Source organism: Macrobrachium nipponense, chromosome 46 (assembly GCF_015104395.2).
Source record: "Macrobrachium nipponense isolate FS-2020 chromosome 46, ASM1510439v2, whole genome shotgun sequence".
Lineage (NCBI taxonomy): Eukaryota > Metazoa > Arthropoda > Malacostraca > Decapoda > Palaemonidae > Macrobrachium > Macrobrachium nipponense.
Window position 1 is genome coordinate 32262145 of NC_061106.1, and position 20708 is coordinate 32282852.

The 20708-nt window shown below is 35.0% G+C and overlaps 2 protein-coding genes and 1 long non-coding RNA gene across 16 annotated transcripts in view; 1 reads left to right on the plus strand and 2 right to left on the minus strand.

The window, feature by feature from the left end:
• Positions 1 to 20708, plus strand: part of LOC135214883 (dystrophin-like) — a 1767410-nt gene that overhangs the window by 286710 nt on the left and 1459992 nt on the right. The window lies entirely within an intron of this gene.
• Positions 1469 to 5452, minus strand: LOC135214606 (uncharacterized). The gene is made up of 3 exons (XR_010314436.1): positions 5306 to 5452; positions 4955 to 5099; positions 1469 to 1671 (listed from the first exon to the last, which is right to left on the minus strand). It is a non-coding gene; the product is annotated as an uncharacterized LOC135214606 (long non-coding RNA).
• LOC135214882 (utrophin-like) overlaps positions 18410 to 20708 on the minus strand; it is a 19696-nt gene continuing 17397 nt past the window's right edge. Inside the window, exons 3-5 of the mRNA XM_064249313.1 lie at positions 19078 to 19259; positions 18858 to 18953; positions 18410 to 18515 (exon numbers count right to left, since the gene is read on the minus strand). Coding sequence (XP_064105383.1) covers positions 18914 to 18953; positions 19078 to 19259 — 222 coding nt within the window. The 3' untranslated portion in view covers positions 18410 to 18515; positions 18858 to 18913. The remainder of the gene's footprint in view (positions 18516 to 18857; positions 18954 to 19077; positions 19260 to 20708) is intronic.

The following is a 20708-nucleotide window of genomic DNA, read 5'->3' on the forward strand; positions in this document are numbered from 1 at the left end:
AATAATAAACATTATGGAAACTTACATCCAAAGCCGCTCTGTAATTGTCTTCCAGCATCAGCAAGCAAGATTTTTGTAGATTTCTCAAGACCAGCTTGCAGCTGGTCAAGCCAGTCTTTTTTTCTTCTGCACAATATTCTGCCAAACACAAAAACATTTAGATAACTAATCAGCTAATATATTCTCCTCTTAAGCTAGCAAGAGAAGATTTATGTTTATACATTGCAACTTAAGATTCTCAAAAATTTAATAACTCAGTAACTATAGTTCAAATGGACATTTCACAAAATATGAAGCTTTGTTATATTTTTGTACATAATAGCATACTTACTTTAAAATCTTCATACTGCTGAGCTGCAGTGGTAAGAGTTTTATACTTAGAGTCAACCTGTGATACTACTTCAGTCCACCGTCCATTCAACTGCGTAAACTGACGAGCTAATTCTTCATGAGTTGCAGCAGCATCTAACTGCAACATTTCATCACCTGAAATGTATATTTTATTTTGTCAGTCAAAGTTGAGTGATGGTGCAGTTACTAGTTAATTTATTCATATATAGAATGTGCGTACTGGCAATATTTTTTACCATATACAGTACAGTAATCAGGTAAAATAGCATTAGTAAATGTAATAGGGTTGTAATATCTTCCCATGTCTTTGGGGAAGGCAAAAAAAATTAATTGGTACATCTTTTGTGCAACCTACCTTGCATGTAGGGGTTCATAAACTGGCCGGGCCAAGTTTTAATAAAAAAATTCTTGCTTTCTGAGTACTAACTGACATCAAACTACTCTGACATCAAACACCCAATGTCATCATTTAAATGTCTACTGAATATTCAATAAGCTCTAGTTAGAGACTTACCAATGTTGTTAAGAGCCCGGAAATCTTCACTGTGTTTGCTAATTTCATCTCTCAATTGGCTAAATGTTTCTATTCCAGAATTTAGTTCTTCTTCCTTATCTGTGGTGAGACTTGAGGGAATTCTTTTCTCTACATCATCTAGCCACGTACTAAGTTTGTCTATTTGTCTTCATGAACCTGTAGGAAAGGACAATTAGATATTTACAAAAGGTATAGTCACGTCTCATGTGTAAATTAGGAGTAATGTCTCCAGGATTTCTGAATCCAGTTACAATCCACTGCTATACATAAGTACCCATTGTACTGCTCTACAGGCAAAATCTTTCAGAAACGATAGATTTCTTGCAATATGGTCCATTCAAATACTGCAATACTGTCTTCCTTCCTTGGTAGTCCTTAAGATCTACCAAGTTAGGGCACCTGGAAAAGGCTTGCATGGAATAAAGCCATTGATGATTAATGAGTTTGTATAAAAAAATGATTTACATGAAAAATATTGTCATGTAAACTAACTGTGTACTACATACTATTATGATCCAAAGGAACTTAACCTATAAGAATTCACTGTTTTTTCCACCATTTAAAATTCTAGATCTTACCTTTTGACTCTTAGCTAATGCTTCTTTCAGGGACTTATTTTGGACACGTGCTTGTTCAGTGACAGTGTCCCATCGAGCCGTAAGCTCTTCCAGCTGGCTTTTCACCATGGTTTTAAGCTCTCCATTACCTTCCTCCAAAAGCTGCTTCCCAGTTGTTGAAATATTTCTAAAGTTGTTTTGTAGAGTTGCAATATCATCTTGAAGAGCCTATAAAAATTCAAATGTAAAATAATACAAACTTGAGAAGTAAATTTTGAAAATAATTCAAAAGCAATGATACCATGCAGAAGTCAACAAATCCCATAATTGCCTAGCTATCTGCTGTGCAAGCCATGTCAGCATATTAAGATGCTCCACAAATATGGTGGCCTTCTTTCTGGAAAAATAAAAACTACCCCATTTCCCAAACTTCACAGTCCTTCCCTTCAAGGGTTACTGGAAGCTGCTTACCTACCAGCAAACTAAATTATTCCAGTAAAAGAACAGACATGGATATTTCAGCATATTAGGGATCTGGACCTCCCAAGTTAAGTTAACCCTTAAACGCCAAGCGGATATTTTTAAAAATCATCTCCCGTATGACCGGCGGCGTTCGCGAGTGAGCGCCGAAGCGGAAAAATGTTTTTTTTCAAAAATCACGAGTCACGCTTAGTTTCAAGACTAAGAGTTCATTTTTGGCTCCTTTTTTGTCATTGCCTGAAGTTTAGTATGCAACCATCAGAAATGAAAAAAAAAATAAAAAATCATTCATTCATATATAAATATTGGGATATATGACAGCGCGAAAAAACAATTTCATATATAATTGTATACAAATCGCGCTGTGATCAAAACGGTAAAGCTAACAAGGTAATTTTTTTTGTATTGTACACTAAATTGCAATCATTTTGGTATATAACACGTAAAAACGATCAAGGCAACACGAAGAAAATATTATCACAAAATGATGCATGAATTCGTAACGCGCGGGACATAAAAAAAAGATGTTTTCAAAAAATCACCATAAATCGGAATAGTATTGTGCTAGAGACTTCCCGTTTGTTGCAAAATGAAGGTAATTGATTGAATATTACTAGACTGTAAGTGTTTGTAGCTTACAATTGCAGTTTTCGACCATTTCGGTCGAGTTAAAGTTGACTGAAGGACGAATTTTTTTGTTTCTATTTATCGTTATTTATATGAAAACTATTTCAAAACTGATAAAGCTACAACCATGCGTTGCTTTTAGTTGTATTCTACACAAAATTGCACACATTTTCATATATAAACTTTATGTAACGGCTAATTTAAAATGGTGCAAACATTACGACAATCGGACAAAAAAATTTATGATTTTTTCGGAAGAGTTACCGCGCGGACGTAAGGAAAAAGTTTATTTCATAAATTCACAATAAATCGAAATATTGTGCTAGACTTCCCGTTTGTTGCAAAATAAAGGTAAATATTTGAATATTACTAGAATGTAATAGTTTTAGCTTACAATTGCGATTTTTTACCATTTCGGTCAAGTCAAATTTGACCTAAGGTTGAAATTTTGCCACTTATTGTTATTTATATGAAAATATTTCAAAACTGATAAAAGCTACACCATTGGTTGTTTATTGTTATATTCTACATGAAAATTTCGCACATTTTCGTATATAAAACTTGATGCAACGGCTAATTTAAAATGGTGCAAACATTACCACAATCGGACGAAAAAATGTGATTTTTTTCGGAAGAGTTACCGCGCGGACATGAGGAAAATGTTTTTTTTTTTTATAAGTTCACCATAAATCGAAATATTGTGCTAGAGACTTCCAATTTGTTGCAAAATAAAGGTATTGATTAAATATTACTAGAATGTAAGAGTTATAGCTCCCAATTGCGTTTTTTACCATTTCGGTTGAGTCAAAGTTGACCGAAGGTCAAAATTTTGGCACTTATCGTTATTTATATGAAAATATTTCAAAACTGATAAAAGCTACAACCATGGGTTGTTTTTAGTTGTATTCTACATGAAATTGTGCATATTCCATATATAATACTCCACTGTAACGGCTAATTTAAAATGGTGCAAACATTACGAAGAGTTTACCGCGCGGACGTAAGGAAAAAGTTTTTTTCATAAATTCACCATAAATCGAAATATTGTGCTAGAGACTATCAATAGTTGCAAAATGAAGATATATGATTGAATATTACTAGAATATAACAGTTTTAGCTTACAATTTGCTTGTTCGACCATTTCGGTAAAGTCAAAGTTGACTGAAGGTTGAAATTTTGCCACTTATCGTTATTTATTGAAAATATTTCAAAACTGATAAAAGCTACAATCATGAGTTGTTTTTTGTTTGTTGTATTCTACATGAAATTGCACACATTTTCATATATATAACTATCCATGTAACGGCTAATATGAAATGGTGCAAAAATTATATTAAAAGTGACGAAAATAATTTCTAAGATGTGTCGCTGATTGCTTTTTAGTGCGAGGAGAAAGAAATTCGCGCTTGCGCGCCTGGGTGACGATTGTAAACAAAACAACGCCTTGATCCGTGAGCTCCCAGCATCCCCCAAGGCGCGTGATTCAAAAGTTTTTGTTTGCCTAGTAGGCCTATAACTATTTTTCCGCGAATTTTTAAAAAAACTTTAAAAAAATATCGACTATATACGTCCAATCGGCACCCAACAGACAATTTATATCGACGTTTAATATGTCCAATCAGCGTTAAAGGGTTAAGTATATCTTAGTTTTACCAGACCACTGAGCTGATTAACAGCTCTCCTAGGGCTGGCCCAAAGGATTAGATCTTTTTTTACGTGGCTAGGAACCAATTGGTAACCTAGCAACGGGACCTACAGCTTATTGTAGGATCTGAAACCACACTATACCTTCCCTCCGAGCAAAACAAAATGAATTTCTATCACCAGAAATAAATTCCTCTCATTCCCATGTTGGCCGAGGCAGGATTCGAACTTCGGACCACCGGATGGCAGCGAGCACGAAAACCACTAGTCCAGCGAGGAACTTGGACCTCCAAAATTCATTTTATGGAATTACATCAATGGCCTTTGTCTAAACCTCAGTGTTAGAGTTCATATCTAATATTCCAAATTTATGTATATTAAAAAATATTTTGCTACAAAAATTGTTTTATGGCTTGCAATTATGAGAGTCTATTAACCTTTGTACCACAAAAAACTATCATCATGGCTTTGCTGCATGATTGCAGTCTTGTCCAAAACTGGTACATACCATATAGTTTGAGAAAACCTTGGTGACCTGACCTATGTTACTAGCAATATTGCTTAGTATTGAGAGATTTCCCCATCATACAATAGAAACCCACAAAAGCTTTGAAAGTTGTAATAAAAAGTTTATCTTATGAGGGAACAGCATTAAGGAACTTGTAAAAAGATCACAGCTCTAAAACTAAAAATTAGCTCTAAAAACTTAAAGGCAGCCAGTACCCACCCGGCAGGCCTTGTGGTAGGTTTGTCAACTTACATTTGACTGCTCAAGCTGAGCCTCTAGAGTTTCTATATCACCTAAAGCTGCTTCTTCTGCTTGCAAAAAGATGTAACTTTAATTCTGCTAGCCATGATTTCAGCCCATGTTACTTCATCATTGTACTGCTTCTGTCGTTCTATCACTGCAGAATTCAAGACGTTGAGTATTATAGCAACTAAAGAATTATATAAATAAAGAAAACTACAATTCCTAATCAACATGGAAAATTGTTATGCTAAAGTCAACAAGAAATAACTTTTAAAGAAAAATGTGTAATGAAATATATATCAAAAGGTAAAAATCAATTAAATTTATTCCTCATTAGACAGTAAAAAAAATGTTTCTTACATTTCTCCATGGTTTTAATGCGAGATTTGAGATCACTAGTTGTAAGTTCCCACTGATTGTTGAGCTTTGAAACACTCTCTATAACTTCTGGATGGCTGTCTTTTGATACACTATTACAAGCATCATTAATATATGCCATGTTACCCTGTTCTGTATCCACTTCTGGGAGAGATCCTAAACAAAATAAAAACAAAAAGCATCAAGAACAATATTTATGGCAATATATTATCTATTATTCAGATTTACTTGTAAGCAATCTCCCAAAAATAGGACTCTTCACAATTGAAAAACAAAAACAAAAGCACAGAATTATATATGCATATTAGCTCTAATGCCAAACTTAACATCCCATTAAACAAACACTTTCTTGCATTACTACCTAATGAATAAAAAATTCTTTTATAACCAAAATTTCATGAACATTGCCTAAAATATCGAACTAACGTTCAAAACTGTACCTTGAAACTTTTCAAAAACATCTTGCATCTGAGGGAGTGGGTGTGCAAACTACACACTCGAGGCTATAGCAGTTTCTAAACTACAGAGCCACTCTCTTGAAGCTTCTATTGCCTTCAGAAGAGACTCTGGTGGGAACTGCTAGTGCCTTTGGAGTTACAGAAGCAGACTGAACTTCCTCTGCTTTCTGTGTTAATGTTTCCCTCCTCTCCAATAATCTGTTATCAAAAGTTATGGGATTATTTTTAAGCAACTCATGGAAACATTCAACATTTAACATTTTTAAAGTATTTATACTTTTCCAAATTTAAACCTGGTGTGTCATCAAAATAACAATAATGACCAAATTACACTAAAATTCTTAAATTAAAAAAGAAACAGTTCATAAATTCTACTGTATATAAAGAATACTAAACAACTTAGTAATGCCAAATTTAAATAAATCAACATAACTCCTTTCCTAGACAATACATATCACGCCAAACTTCTTTCTTATTACAGCATTAACAGTCAGAATATCTTTTAAAACAAATAACATGTACTGAAATAAATATCAATCATTACTTCTCCAAATAATCATCAAAGCCTTGATGATCAGATGCATACAATTTATTGAAAATAATGAGGCACTTAATTAAGTTGCCTTCTCTGTTAGTTGACTAACTGAGATGAGTCAGGGCCACAAGTAGAAACACTCAATGAACCAACGGGAGAGAGGAAAGCAACAAACCACCAAGGAAAACAATTTTAGCATTTGTGATAGAGGATCTTTAACATGTTTAACGTATTCAGACAAATCCAAATTGTTTGAGAGATCTAATTTGATGAACTTTAAAATGATGGTGAAATCTGGGATGGATCAAAAATTCACAAAGCTAATAAATTGTTTATCATGTGCCCAAAATTAGTGCTGATTGCTGCCATCACCAATTTAACTGTTAATGCAGCAAATTATTTTATAAAAGTCACTATACTACAGAAAGCTGTGAACACAACATTTAGAAAATTAGCAACAATCTCAGATCTTTTTTTTATTTTTTCTGAGTCCTTTTTATTGAGATATCTAAAACTCCACATTTTCCAGTTCCAAAATAAAATACCTTTATTTTAATGTTAAAACTCTCATTTCTTTGTTGAAAGTGAAAGCATCAGTCTTGGTTCAGCTAATCAGAGGTATTTAGCAAAATTCCACATTACTATGCGACCTCTGGTGGCTGCCAGAGCTATGGTAGTGTATCTACATCACAATCAATAATAACAAAATGATCAACAATAATAATATGATCAACAGTAACAAAAAGATTATATAGTTGAATGAATCAAGCACAACAACATCCAATAAGGAAAAAGCAAAAAAACATCACTTTGGCATGAATAAGAAGATTTGTATCACCAACTACAGACACCTCCAAGCACATGTTTGATGATGGGTAAGGTTCCCATCACCAAGTAAAGACACTCCAAACACGTTTGATGGTGGTTTCCCATCATTAAGTCAAAAAAACCAACCTAAAGACACCTCCAAACACATGTTTGATGTTGGGTGAAGTTCTTATTACCAAAAAAAGACACCTCCAAATACATGCTTGATGATGGGCAAGGTTCCCTCCACAAACTAAAGACACCTCTAAACATGTTTGATGATGGAATAATATCCTATAACAAAACTTGGAACAAAATACAATTTAAAGCAACAAAGAATTGGAGAAATACAATAGTGACAGAACACTGAATGAAGAGGTATGAAGGATATCTTAACTTTGTGTGTTCGCCTATTATCAGACTAAGGAGAAACTTTCAGCAGGTATGAAAAATTACTCTCCCTACCAGGAACTACTGCTCTATGCATTTCTACTCAGTAGTTTTATATTTGGAAGACAGTAGTAATAAGCTTGTAATGCCTACAAATTTTCAAGATAACCTGAATATGCATTTCTGGTTTTCTTGATAATTAATTCAGGCATGTGAATTACAAACCTATTTCTATGCTTTCTTTCAAATATAAAAAGATGAGGTTTAATGGTCAGCCATAATTTTTCATCTTAGTTACAGATTTTCAAGATATGTTGAACAATGATGAAACTACACAATTTCCAAAATAATTCTTGAACTGCTGTCCAACTTTATTAATTTCTGTATTATCACTTATTTCTAAAAGGAAAGAAACATTTCACAAGGAATCTATATAAATTATCAAAACCATGGATTTTAGAGGCTGAACATAATACCAAACCTTGTCAACTCTGTATGATAAGACCATTTTATAAAAATGACAAATTATGTCTACTTATAATATACAACTAGCAGTATCTGAAGTAATATTGTGCTAAGCAACGACCTACATTCACTCATTGAACAGCTGCAAAAAAATGACCTTTTCAGTCAAAACATACACTAAAATTAAAATCTATTTTCAAAGAACATGAGCAAAGAGAAAAATATGTTTTAGAATACCTCTGCACAAGAACCTTCCACTTTGTTATGATTATCTTTATTTCCTCAATTAATATGTGTGTTTCCTGGGTCCACTTTCCATCTAAAGACTCAGCTGCTTTCATAATAGACTCAAGTTCTTCTTCACGGTTCTTCATGGCATCAAGTTTACTCTGGCAAAACAAGAATGTTTGATTAGTGCAAATGGAAAAAATTTACTTTTTATTCTAAAAATAAAACAGATATATCAAAATAATTGTCAACAAGATGAATCATACAATAGACCAGTTTTAACTAATCATAATCATAAAGTATAACAATGACCATATTAATTTGCATGTTTTACATAATACAATAGTAGTAATCAATACGGCATACCATTTAAAAGCACTTTCATTAATACATTGCTACATTTCAGGAGCCATCCAGTTTCAGGAAGAAAATCTGACCACTTAATTTTTTAGCCCACTTAATTCAAACAAATTTAAAATTGTCCTCATCTTATACTAATTTCTTTACTTGACTGACATTAATATAGTACAAGGCCCTTCTAATAGCCTTCAAATACAGATGGTTATTTTAGTGACAATCACCTGAGTCAATGATATCACAATGACAATGTTCCCATGACTAGAGTTTCAAGGTTACTGAACTCTGCTTTGGGCTTGTCATTTAACATTGTCAGAGAACAGGAGCCACTGGTCAATTCTGACTGTAATTCATAAAAAAAAATACTATCGAACAAATACGTATGCCTCTATGCTACAGTTTGAAGGGTGGTTGCAGTAAAATACCCTATCTATCTAGGCAGTCCCTGGTTTTAATGGCAGGGGTTTCATTCTTGGCGGCTCGCTGTAAGCTGAAATTTCCATAACCCAAAGCATCATAATCATAATGGGAATAAATAGCACTTAGAGCACCATTAATGGCACCGTAAGTCCAGGTAATGGCACAGTAAAGTGGTAAGGACGTTGTAAATCCACTTACAGCACTGAAAATCGGGGTAACAGCACCATGAGGCAAAGCACTTTAAGTCTGGAACGATGTAAACCTGGGAATGCCTGTATACTAAAAAAAGTCACAATCTTTTGCTTCTCCTGATTTCCATTATTTTTTACATGACAGTCCCTTTTGCATAAACAAAGTTATATTTCACAGCAATAGGTAAAATGGCACCCTCAAAGTCACAGCACAGACATTTCTATCTCATCGGTCTATCTCTAAGAACAGTGAATCAGTTTAGCCTTTATAAAAAAAACCTCTAAATTAATTTTAGAATGTTTTGAATTGTTTTCTTTGTAAGATTTTAGGATGGAGAAAAATCCTTTGGTGTAAAAGTATGTATAATTTAGAAGATTCACAAGATAATGGGGAGAGAAAGATCAAGGAAATATGACAGACACATAAAAAATGTTTGGAATGGCAGGACTTAAAATTCAGTAAATGGAAAAGTGCAAATAAGACAACGGTGAGTATACAATAGTTTGCGTGGTAGGAAACATCACACAACTGATGATGTGGAGGAAATTTGGTGGGGAGGTGCTTCATTCAGGATTAGCAGTTAAAAGAAATGTGTGGCAGTGATTGTTGTCTTGCTTTCTTTGAAACCACACCTTACAGAAGACACAGTCCATTGATGGAAAAATACAGCATATAAAAAACTGAGAAAAAGAAGAAAAATTTTTTGCATATTCATAACCAATCAATTTCTAAGTAGTACTTACTGGACATTTGTTCTAAATGTTGTTTTATAGTTTTTTTGGTTCATTTTTTTTCGCTTATAGTCTGCATATCCTCACACCATCTAAGGAATTCTTGATAGTGCATTTCTAAATCGCTCAAGTCTGTTGAGATCTTCTTTTTTGGGTTAAATAAGTAACTCTTATTCTGAAAAAATTGAATAATGCATTGCCATCAGCATTAGTGTACTTCTCAAGTAAAAATTACACTCAGGCCATACCAAGATATACACATTTCAAAGACTGTAACAGCAATATCTACACAATTCTAAAATGCCCAGAACTTATTTTCTGACTTACCTAATTTCGACAAGCATCTCAACTAGTGCTTCCCAACGTGTGGTAATTCCAGCAACCTGCTTTTCACTTTCTTGGGCGGACTCTCCTATTGTTGACGTGTCTGATATTGCAGATTGTCCAAGGCTGACAACCTTATAATATTCCTCCTTCTGTGTTTCCATCTATACCAATTGAAAAATTAATTTAAATTATCAAGACCAATCTATGACCACATAACAGATAGCTTTAAATTTAAACCAACAGTCATCATCAAAGACCTTGAAAGCCAGCATGGACTGGTCTTTTTGTGCATATTAAATATTTGTTTTTGCATCTCTTTCCAAACTAACACAAACTTGTCTACACTGAATATTCGTTCTGCTTGATTTCCTTCCTCTGTGAGTGTTTTTATAATTTTTAGAGAAATTATTTTACATCTTGGATATACCATTTGTTGTACTATCTGTTGCTCACAAATTACGACATCTGCATATTCTTTACAAAACAAACATGTCAACCAATAAAGAATCCCAGTTAGTTCTCATTTTTTTTTACTTTTTTAAAATTTTTGGAGATACAATTAAATTTCTTGCCAAACACTGATTAGCTTTCAGATACTTTCTGCAAATCAAAACATATTGTGTTTTGCTGTCTTGTGAAATTAACTATATTTTGAACTTTATGTAATATGTATGTGTAAATTGTTAGGTAGTAATCAATTTAATTTAATAAAGGTTTCCAGCTCTAAAGTTAATTTTTGTTCTATTCCCGAATTCATTTTCAATTACGTACTTATCAAAATGAGTTCCTAGGTTAAGGTAAGTAAACTTATGACTGATACATAAAACAAAGATTAAAAACTGGGTAATCAATTATTTCTTGATGCAACCTATAGTTAATAATTTGTAAGTTCTTAGCCAGATCAAGTAATATCATATAAAAAATTAAATCTTCGAGTGGTTCTATGTGATCAGAACTCAAAATACTGGAAAACTTCTGACTGTTTATCACAAAATACTCACCATCACTTTCTAACTGTTGAACAAGTTGCATCAGCTGTTCTAAAGAGAGTTCTTCTACTGGTCTGGGTTTGGTTTTTCCTCTATCATGTCCATCCACCCCCCAACTGATGCAATGCAACTGAAAATCTTCTGGCAGCCTCCTTCAAGTTTCTGACGCTTTACTCCACTACCTTCAACTTCAACCTATTTTTAATGATACACCTAGTAAAATACACATCTCCTTGGATTGCATAACAATAAAAAATATGTTAAAATATTTATTATATAAATGATACTGTACTTCTTTTTTGAAGCCACTGGACAGTGCATTCCAAATACACAAATTCAAACATTTCAACATTTCACTCAAACTAAAAGGTGGGATCTATACGTGCCTCATATTCAAATCTATCACGATCATGCCCCTCAAGTGAGTTATACCCAGCTTTCTCATTTCCTCACTTTGTATGTTTTTCATTTGTGGACTGATGCTTAGTAATTCCTTTATTCTTGACCCATCCCACAAAAGTTTTCATTCTTCACTCACTTTCGCATTACTGTACTCTGAGATTCTACACTACCATAATAGTGGTACCTCGACATACGAAAGGCTCAACTTACGAAAAATTCGAGTTACGAAAGCAAATACAAAGATTTTTTTGGCTCTACATACAAAAATAGTTCAGGATACGAAAGGTTGATGCTGTAAAGTCCCGAGATTCGCCCGGACCACGATAACAATTTTAAAACTCACACACGCCAACTGAGTAGACTCGCCACCATCCTCCCGCTCTCCCATTGGTTCCTGATGCTGGTCACTGCCATAAGATCCTGCTCTCCTATTGGTCAGCATCTCTCCCATCATGCATCTACATTAAGGAGGCGTGCTTTTTGTTCGGACCACTTCAGTATCAGCATCGTTTCTATACGCACGCCAAATTCATTCGTTCTATACGATTTGCGTTTATTAACGTAAATTCATTAGTGATTTCATTGTAGTACTACTTTATCATGTTGTGTGAGAACTTTAGTAACATACTATACGTACTACATAACTTAATTACGTACAGTATATATATGTAATCATGGGTCCCAAGAAAGTTGAAGTTCACGGAAAGAAGAGGATGCTTTCTTTGGAGACAAAGATGGAGATTATCATGAAGTATGAAGTGGGCATGCGATTGAGTGTGATCGCTAAGGAATATGGCCGAAATCCATCGACGATAGGAACCATACCTTAAGCAGAAGGAAGCCATCAAAGCAGCTATACCTTCCAAGGGCGTGACTATTTTGTCTAGCAAGGAGCCACATGCACGACGAGATGGAAAGCTGCTTCTGTCTGGATAAAAGACAAAGAAATTGCTGGCGATACGATAACCGAGACGGCAATCTGCCACAAGGCCAGTGCTATTTTCGGCAATTTGATTGCCCAGGCCGAAGACGACGGAGTAGAAGGGACATCGACGCCAACACCAGACTTCAAGGCTTTTCATGGGTGGTTTGAAAAATTCTGTAAACGGACTGGCATCTATTTGGTGGTGCAGCATGGGGAGGCAGCCAGCTCGGTCACAAAGGCAGGCGAAGCCTTTATTAAGACGTTCGACGAGATGACGATCAAGGAAGGCTACAGTTCTCAGTAAGTCTTCAACTGTGATGAGGACTGGCCTTTCTTGGAAAAAAAAGGCCTCGTCAGACGTACATCATGGAGGAAGAGAAGAAGCTACCCAGGCATAAGCCTATGAAAGACAGGCTTACGCTTGCACTTTGTTCGAACGCCAGTGGGGATGCGAAGCCCTTATTTGTGTATCATTCGGAGACTCCTCGAGCCTTCAAGGGCAACAAAGTGCTAAAGGAGAAGCTTCCAGTGATGTGGAGGGCTAATGCGAAAGCCTGGGTAATGAGACTTTTGTTCACTGAGTGGGTAAACTTGTGCTTCGGCCTGACAGTTAAGAAATTCTTGAAAGAGGAAGCGCCTCCCTCTGAAATGTCTGCTGGTGTTGGGTAATGCCCCTGCTCACCCTCCTGGCCTCGAGGAAGATATCCTATCGGAGTATTCTTTTATCAAGGTTCTTTATCTTCCGCCTAACACCAGCCCATGGACCAGCAAGTGATATCGAACTTCAGGAAGCTGTATACGAAACATCTTTTCAAGAGATGTTTCGACATCACCGATACCACAAACCTCACCTTGCGTGAATTTTGGAAGGAGCATTTCGATGTTGTGATATGCATCCAACTCATCAATCAGCTTGGCAGGATGTTTTGAGGCGAACCTTGAATTCTTCGTGGAGGAAACTCTGGCCTGATGCCGTATCCACCTGAGACTTTGAGGGATTCGACATGGGCGAAGCTGGCGCAGATTCAGAAACAGTTGATGATCCTGAAACTATTTCGCAACCAGATCTTGACGAGATTGTTGCACTCGGCAAGTCCATGGGGCTGGTCGTCGATGAGGACAACATCAATGACCTTCTCGAGGAGCACCAAGAGGAGCTTACAACAGATGACCTGAAGGAGTTGGAGGCCATGCAACATAACGTCGTTCAAGAAGAGTTCACTAGCAGCGGCGAGGAGGAGGAGGATGACCCTATGACAACGGGAGAAATTAAGGATGCTCTAGCTGCTTTTCATAAAGTGCAATCATTTGTAGAAAAGAGACACCCCGAAAAGGCTTACACAGGTCGTATGCTTGCGCAGTTCAGTGACGTTTGCCTGAGTCGTTTCAGGAACACTGTCAAAAGTAGGCAGAAGCAATCTTCCTTGGATAGTTTATTTTTTAAAAAGGCCTTTAGTAGGAGTAACCAAAAAGGAAGATCCAATTGATACTACGAAAAAACAGAAAGTTGAAAGAGGTAAGACAAAAAAAAATTTAATTTTAAGTAATTTTTGTAAAGTTAAGTGTTACGGTTTTGTTATGTGTTTCGTAAAGTTAGTTTATGTTTCCTGACATTTTTAATGTGTTTCGTTAAATTAAGTGTACGTACTACATAACAAATTTTCTGCCGTTTGTCCTCCTCCTCTGTTGCCACTTTCGGAGATAGCCTCACTCAAAAGGTAAGGTTCCACATTTTACTACATAAGTACATATGTACGTACAGTATTTCTTGTATACCATGTACAATAATTACACTTAATTTACAGGTACATATTCTAAGTTAGTACGTATTAAGTTAGGTATTCAATGGTCCAAATGTGTATTTCATTGTTTATTGGTCAATTTAGCTTTATTATAAAATTTACTGTAGGGCTTGGAACGAATTAGGGAATTTGCATGTAAAATGTGGTTCAGATACGAAAGCTCAGGTTACGAAGGCCACTCGCAACGGATTAATTTCGTATGTCGAGGTACCACTGTATTTCATTTCATGTGTTTGATAGGCTTGCCTTCTTCACCCATAAAGTACAAGTAATGTAAGAAGCCAGGATGCTACTACCATAGGCAGCAAAAACATAACTTCTGCTCTATTCCACACTGGCCTGGTCTATGCATAAAAACGCAAGAATTGTACCTTCATTTTTCTAACATATAATACGGCATATTGTTATATATAGAGTGGCAATCATAGAGAAATTAGATTCAGAGCAAAGACAAAGAACAACAAAAAATCTCAATGTTATTATCAATTTCAGTGGGTTCTAAGTTGCCATCCTTGATATGACTGGTACATCAGCCATCAACCTTTTCCTGCTTCTTGCTTCATCAACTTCATTTGCTTTCCATTATTCTATCATTCCATCTACACATCAAATCTAATGCACCCTATGGACTTTCCAGGTATTATTCATTGTATTCTCCTTGACAAAAACTGACAACCATCCAACTCTATCCCCTTCAAGGGTTAACACTTGTAGCATGCCTTGTGTGCTACACTGAAGACTATACTATAGGTTCTTTGCACTGTACCTTCGGCCCCAGCTGCATTGCTTCAGCAGCACTGCTTTTTGTCTCTTACTTTTCATTCATTTCCTTTGGCTTCTCACCTGCCCATCCAACTAGTATTATCTTAGTGATGCTCCATTCTTCACTTTTTTTTTCAGGGCAAGCCTCTGGGTGAATCCCATGACACTCTAGAAATAATGCAAATCGGAGCAGTCCATCACCTTCTGGGTTAAAGCAAGCCAAAATATAGGAGCCTGAGTTCTGCAGCCTTAATTCGAGACATACCTACATCTTATCTATTGCTGTTATCTCAAATATAGTGGTGCCACCACTGAACGATATTGTGAGAGATAGGGATATACTTCACCTGCAAGCCATTCCTCACTAATTATAAGAACATGATCTTTTTCTTCAAAAATTACTAGTTGGTGGTCCATTCATACCAAAATGAGAAATGCCAGTGAGGCAATAATTTCTTATTTCATACTGTATACATTAACTTTGGAAAGTTGCACAGACCAAAATTTAAAAAGTTGCTTCACATATTACTAACAATAATGACATAAAAATAAATTATAACACAAAACTCCCATAAACTGAATTCAGGTTCCTTACTGTTTCTGTTGTAACAACCTTGGTGGTTATGATCTTGGTGACAACTGTACCACCTTCATGCGATATGGTAGTAGTGCTGGAAACTTACAACATCTGTGGAGTCTTTACCGGGAATAACCCACTTTTGTAATGTCATACCACTTGCTGCAAGCTATAAAAAATAAAAATTGCAACACTTTAATTTAAAAAATTCACGAAATTTGTATAACAATATATGGGATGTTTATAATACGTCAAATATACTACTTCTTGAACAAAAATTTCTAATGGGAACACTAAAATATTGGACTGCAAAGTGAACCAAGGAAAACACACCATTCTATGAAAAACCTGAACTCCACTGATAACACTCACTCTTTGTGTTTGGGCTTCTATGATACTGACAAGAATATCCATTCGATCTTGAATAGTTTCCAACTCTACAGAAATTTTTTCTTGAATGTCAGAATCTGATGCAAATGGACTTGCAACATTAGCACTGTGCTCTTGAAGGTGTTTCCTAGACAACGCTGGTTGTACTTCCAGCTCTGCTTGTAATAATAAAACCTATGGTATTCAAGATATATGATTAGACAACTCTGATTAAAAATAATTATTAGTCCAAGCTGTACAATCCTTTTAAACAAAGACTATGAACAGTATTCAAAAGTTAAATAAGAAATGCATATTGTAACATAATGGATTCATTTATACTTCAACATAATGGGTTCATTTATACTTCAACACTATACCAACAATGGCACTATTTTAGTCTAGATCAACTATCAAAGAATTCTTGACAATAGTTGGTCTGTCTTCTGGAGCTCCCACTGGGACTAATGAGGTAACTCTTTTGAGAACAAGCATTGATTAGTTATCAAAAAAATTACTATATATTACCTGTACACAAGAAATTAAAAGTGTAAGTAAAATGTAATTAAATACAAAAAAGGTATTTTCACACATGTAAATTAAAAGAAAATTCACAACTGAAACAAACCGAAAATAGCTTATCCATACCTATAAAATTAATACATCATATGTACAGTATGTTCTTTTAAGTAGATAATAAATAAAAATAAAGTATACGTACTTGGAATGATAATGATTAGGTAATTTAGTTTACAAGAAAAAACAAAACAAATAATCATGTCAGAGACTTGGTGAAATTAGCAAGGTACACTGTATGCTACCTGGTGTACCTGTACGGGATATGAAAGTCACTGACTTCCATAACATAAATGTGAACACAAAAGAATTATAAGATTGGGAGATACTGCTTGGTTTACTAAATTTCTATAAGAAAGAAAGAAATAAATGATTTCCTCTCTTACCTGTAGCATACTAGCCTGTGCAGTATGTTGTTCTTGTTCTGTGGATGGATTGCTTTCAACCTGTCGAAGTAAAGTCTCCTTCTCATCCATCCACTGTCGCATTTTTACCATACCTTGATCCAGAGCTTTCCAATACACAGATAGGTTCTGAAAAAATTTCAAAATATAAGATACCAAATATTTTCTTGAGTATTGCTTGGCTCAAATCAGAAAAACTAAGAATTATAATTACTCAGGTGCATTACTGCATAAATTCCAAATGTGTTATGATAATTCTACAAATCTTTCTTGATTAAATAACTCAATTGTTATAATTTTCTTCAAACAGAGAATGAGATAGAGGTCATATCTCACTTCTCTGAAGAGCTAGAAAATTATGTTGGTAAATTCTTAATTTGACAATCCTTTGTTCTATCATCTCAACCAAATAAGTCCTTATGTGACCAAAATCTAATAATTAGCTGTGTAAAAATATATTAATTTGACATACTAAAGTATATTACTATACTTTGCTCATCAAAAATATAATCAGTTTTAATTCAACTTTACTCACCTGCAGCATATTTCCATCGAGATTCTGTCCACTTGCATATATGTGCCCATCTTTCACCTAATGCATTTAATTCATCTTCCAAAGAAGAATATGCTGTAAGAGAAAACAAATTGTTTTTAAGGCAATCTCCTTAAAACCAATAATGAAATATTTTACCACTGAACCTAAAAACTAAAAACTGTCTTAAAAAAAAGATGGGTGTAATAAATTTGAAAAACTGTTCTTGTTTTTCTTGCAAATAAACTTAAAAAGCCTCTACAGTTGAAGGTGTACTGCCAGAGATAATAATGTATGCTGCATCTTCTACTGGGGGCCCCTCCAACATTCACTAAAAAAAAATATACAAAGTCACATTCCTATAGAATGAACAATTGTGAATGCCTGCGATATCTTTTGATATATATTTTATCTTCTCATCTAAACAGTGAAAATAACAATACGTATTGTGTATTTACACACACGTTCTTAGTTTACACTGTGTGACATAAAAGGTGGAAGATGGGGGAAATCACCAAATCCCTACCAACCTTACATTCAAACCAAAAAATAAAATACGGTATCTTCATTAGAACTACTGCAGATTTAGAGACAACTTTGCTCCAGAAATAGAATCCTTCCTTTTAATACATATTCCTGAGGATATTCACCAAAAACAAGCCAATGCTCAATACTATCTCCTGAGGAGTGCAAATGTTTTTCCTTCAATATGTATCAGTTAAACAGTATCACTTCCAACTATAAATGGTATGACTACATGATGCAATGGTTTATTTGATAAGAACAAGCTATGTTGATATTACCTGCATCTGAACTAGATTCAATCAACTACAACAAACCATGTTTGATAGGGAATTGATGTTAGACTGTTCCTTTTCCAAGTCTGTCTGAAGACTCTGATGAGCTGCTATTTGTTCTTCCAATGCTTCTAAAGTTGGTCCAACCTGCAAGAATGGGAAATCATGTTTGAACATAAGCACTGCAATAATAAAATGTGTACAAACAATACCTCTTCCCCTGAAACTGAACACAATGTTCAAAGAAACACTTAAATGAGCATAATAAAAATCAAAACATAATAATAAAAATGAATTCAAAGTTGAATACAGTTGTCTTTTAGTTATGCTAGACAAAAAAAAAAAAAATTATTATAGAACTTGATCTAATCATGAATCCATCAAAAGCATCATGGACTTGATATCCAAAGCTGTCTTAAAACTTAGGAAAACCAGAGTTTTATTACTAGTAGGTATAACATTGCATTTCATTCTAGCTATATACTGTACCTGACTCATGTTTGCAATGCGGTCCTCTGTTTCAGTGAGCCACCGTTTTAAGCTGTCTAACTGATTCTGTTGCAGTGCCATAGTTTCTCATGAAGCCTGAGGTAAATAAAAAAACATGATAATAAAAACTTTATGAATATTCAAGCAAAACAGTAAATCACTCCAAAACTGTCACTTTATAAAGAAAAAAACCAAAATGAACAATATATGTACTACATACTTGGACTGACGATCCATTGCCTTGACTCTGAGTTCTTCCCAACGGGTGTTGAGAAGTTTCATCTGAACTCTGACTTCCTCTTCCTCTTCCTCTTCCATTACACCTTCCCGTAACAATCTTGACCCTTCTCCTAAGACATCTCCAATGCCTCCTTGCTTAGAAGTTAGCTCAAGCATTAACTCCTTAAAAAGAATTACAGAATTCCAAAATTACACAATGCTTGAAACCATAATTGCTTATACTTTACAGAGAAAATCTTATCATTAGGGAGCATGAAAATATAACATTTCCAGGCATGTTGAGTTTTTATTGGGAATGGCTACAGTAAAATACGAACAAAATTTCATGAAAACTTCCACATCTACGAAAGAACTTCTCCAACATTTCACTGCAAAGGATTTTTAATAGGGCCTTTGGGATTATGAAAAGTGGAAAACCACCAAGACCAGGAATAGGAAGTAATTTTCTACAACAACCAGAGAACTGGTCACATATGAACAACCACAACACATGAGAGCTGATCAAGGTGAGGGACACACCATGAAGCTAGTGCAAAAAACATACCATGCACACATACATTAAATTAGATGAGAATTTCAATGGTAGAAGGAACTGCGAAATACCACCAAGTTAGTGATGTTTTCGAAGCTATAACAAGATCTAGAGCGGAAGTAATGGCATCTGTATAAGCAGAATTTGAAAAATATGGTTGTTCTTTACTTTCTGTGCTATCAATGGAGGATGCTACAAAGGAGAGCAAAAAGGGAGGACACCCTGAATTGCTACATACAGATGACCTAGAGTTAACTACAGTTCAGAGGAAAGGGTTTTAAAAGTTTTATAAAAGACAGAAGAAAGGAATGGTGAGGAGAGGATTGAAAATCATGGCCAGCAAAACATGACTTTCAGCGAGCCATAGAAAGAGTAGTCAGGGAGCTATAGGAAAGATGTTGGGGGAGGGGGGGTGAACCTTATATTGTGTCAAATGTAATGGATGATAATGTCATAAGAGATGCTGTATACATGGAGTACAAATTTCAATGCTCAAAATGTATACAATATTTAAGGCCATGTTGGCACAAGAGAGAAGTACATCAGGTCTTTTAAAAAGGTAGAACATTTCTTTTACCTTGGGGACACACTCAGCTGCCATGCAAATATTGAGAGGGCAGTAAAAAGAAAGATGAAAAACAGCCTGAATGAAATGGAGATTGTTACATAACCATTAAACACAAATATCCCATTAGTAAAACAGAGGCCTATACTACTCTATGAAACACAGGCACATCAACAAAGAACATGTAGAGGCTGAAAAGATGCTGCTACAGAATGCTAAGATTCAAGGATACAGTACTATTGGAATATCACATTATGAATGAAGAAATTGAAGAAGGATATGTTGTTCAGATGCTGGAAAATAGACCAAAATCCAAGAGACTGATATGGTTTGAATATGTGATGAAAATGGATGAGGGACAATTAGTAAGAAAAGCCATAGCTAGGGAAGGAGCAAAGCAAAGACCAGTAAGCAGGTTCAAGTAATCACTGAAAATGGGCATAGATGAAGTTCTAGACCAAATAGGAATTTCTGTGGAAATTTCATAAAAAGAAAACTCACTATACATCTATCC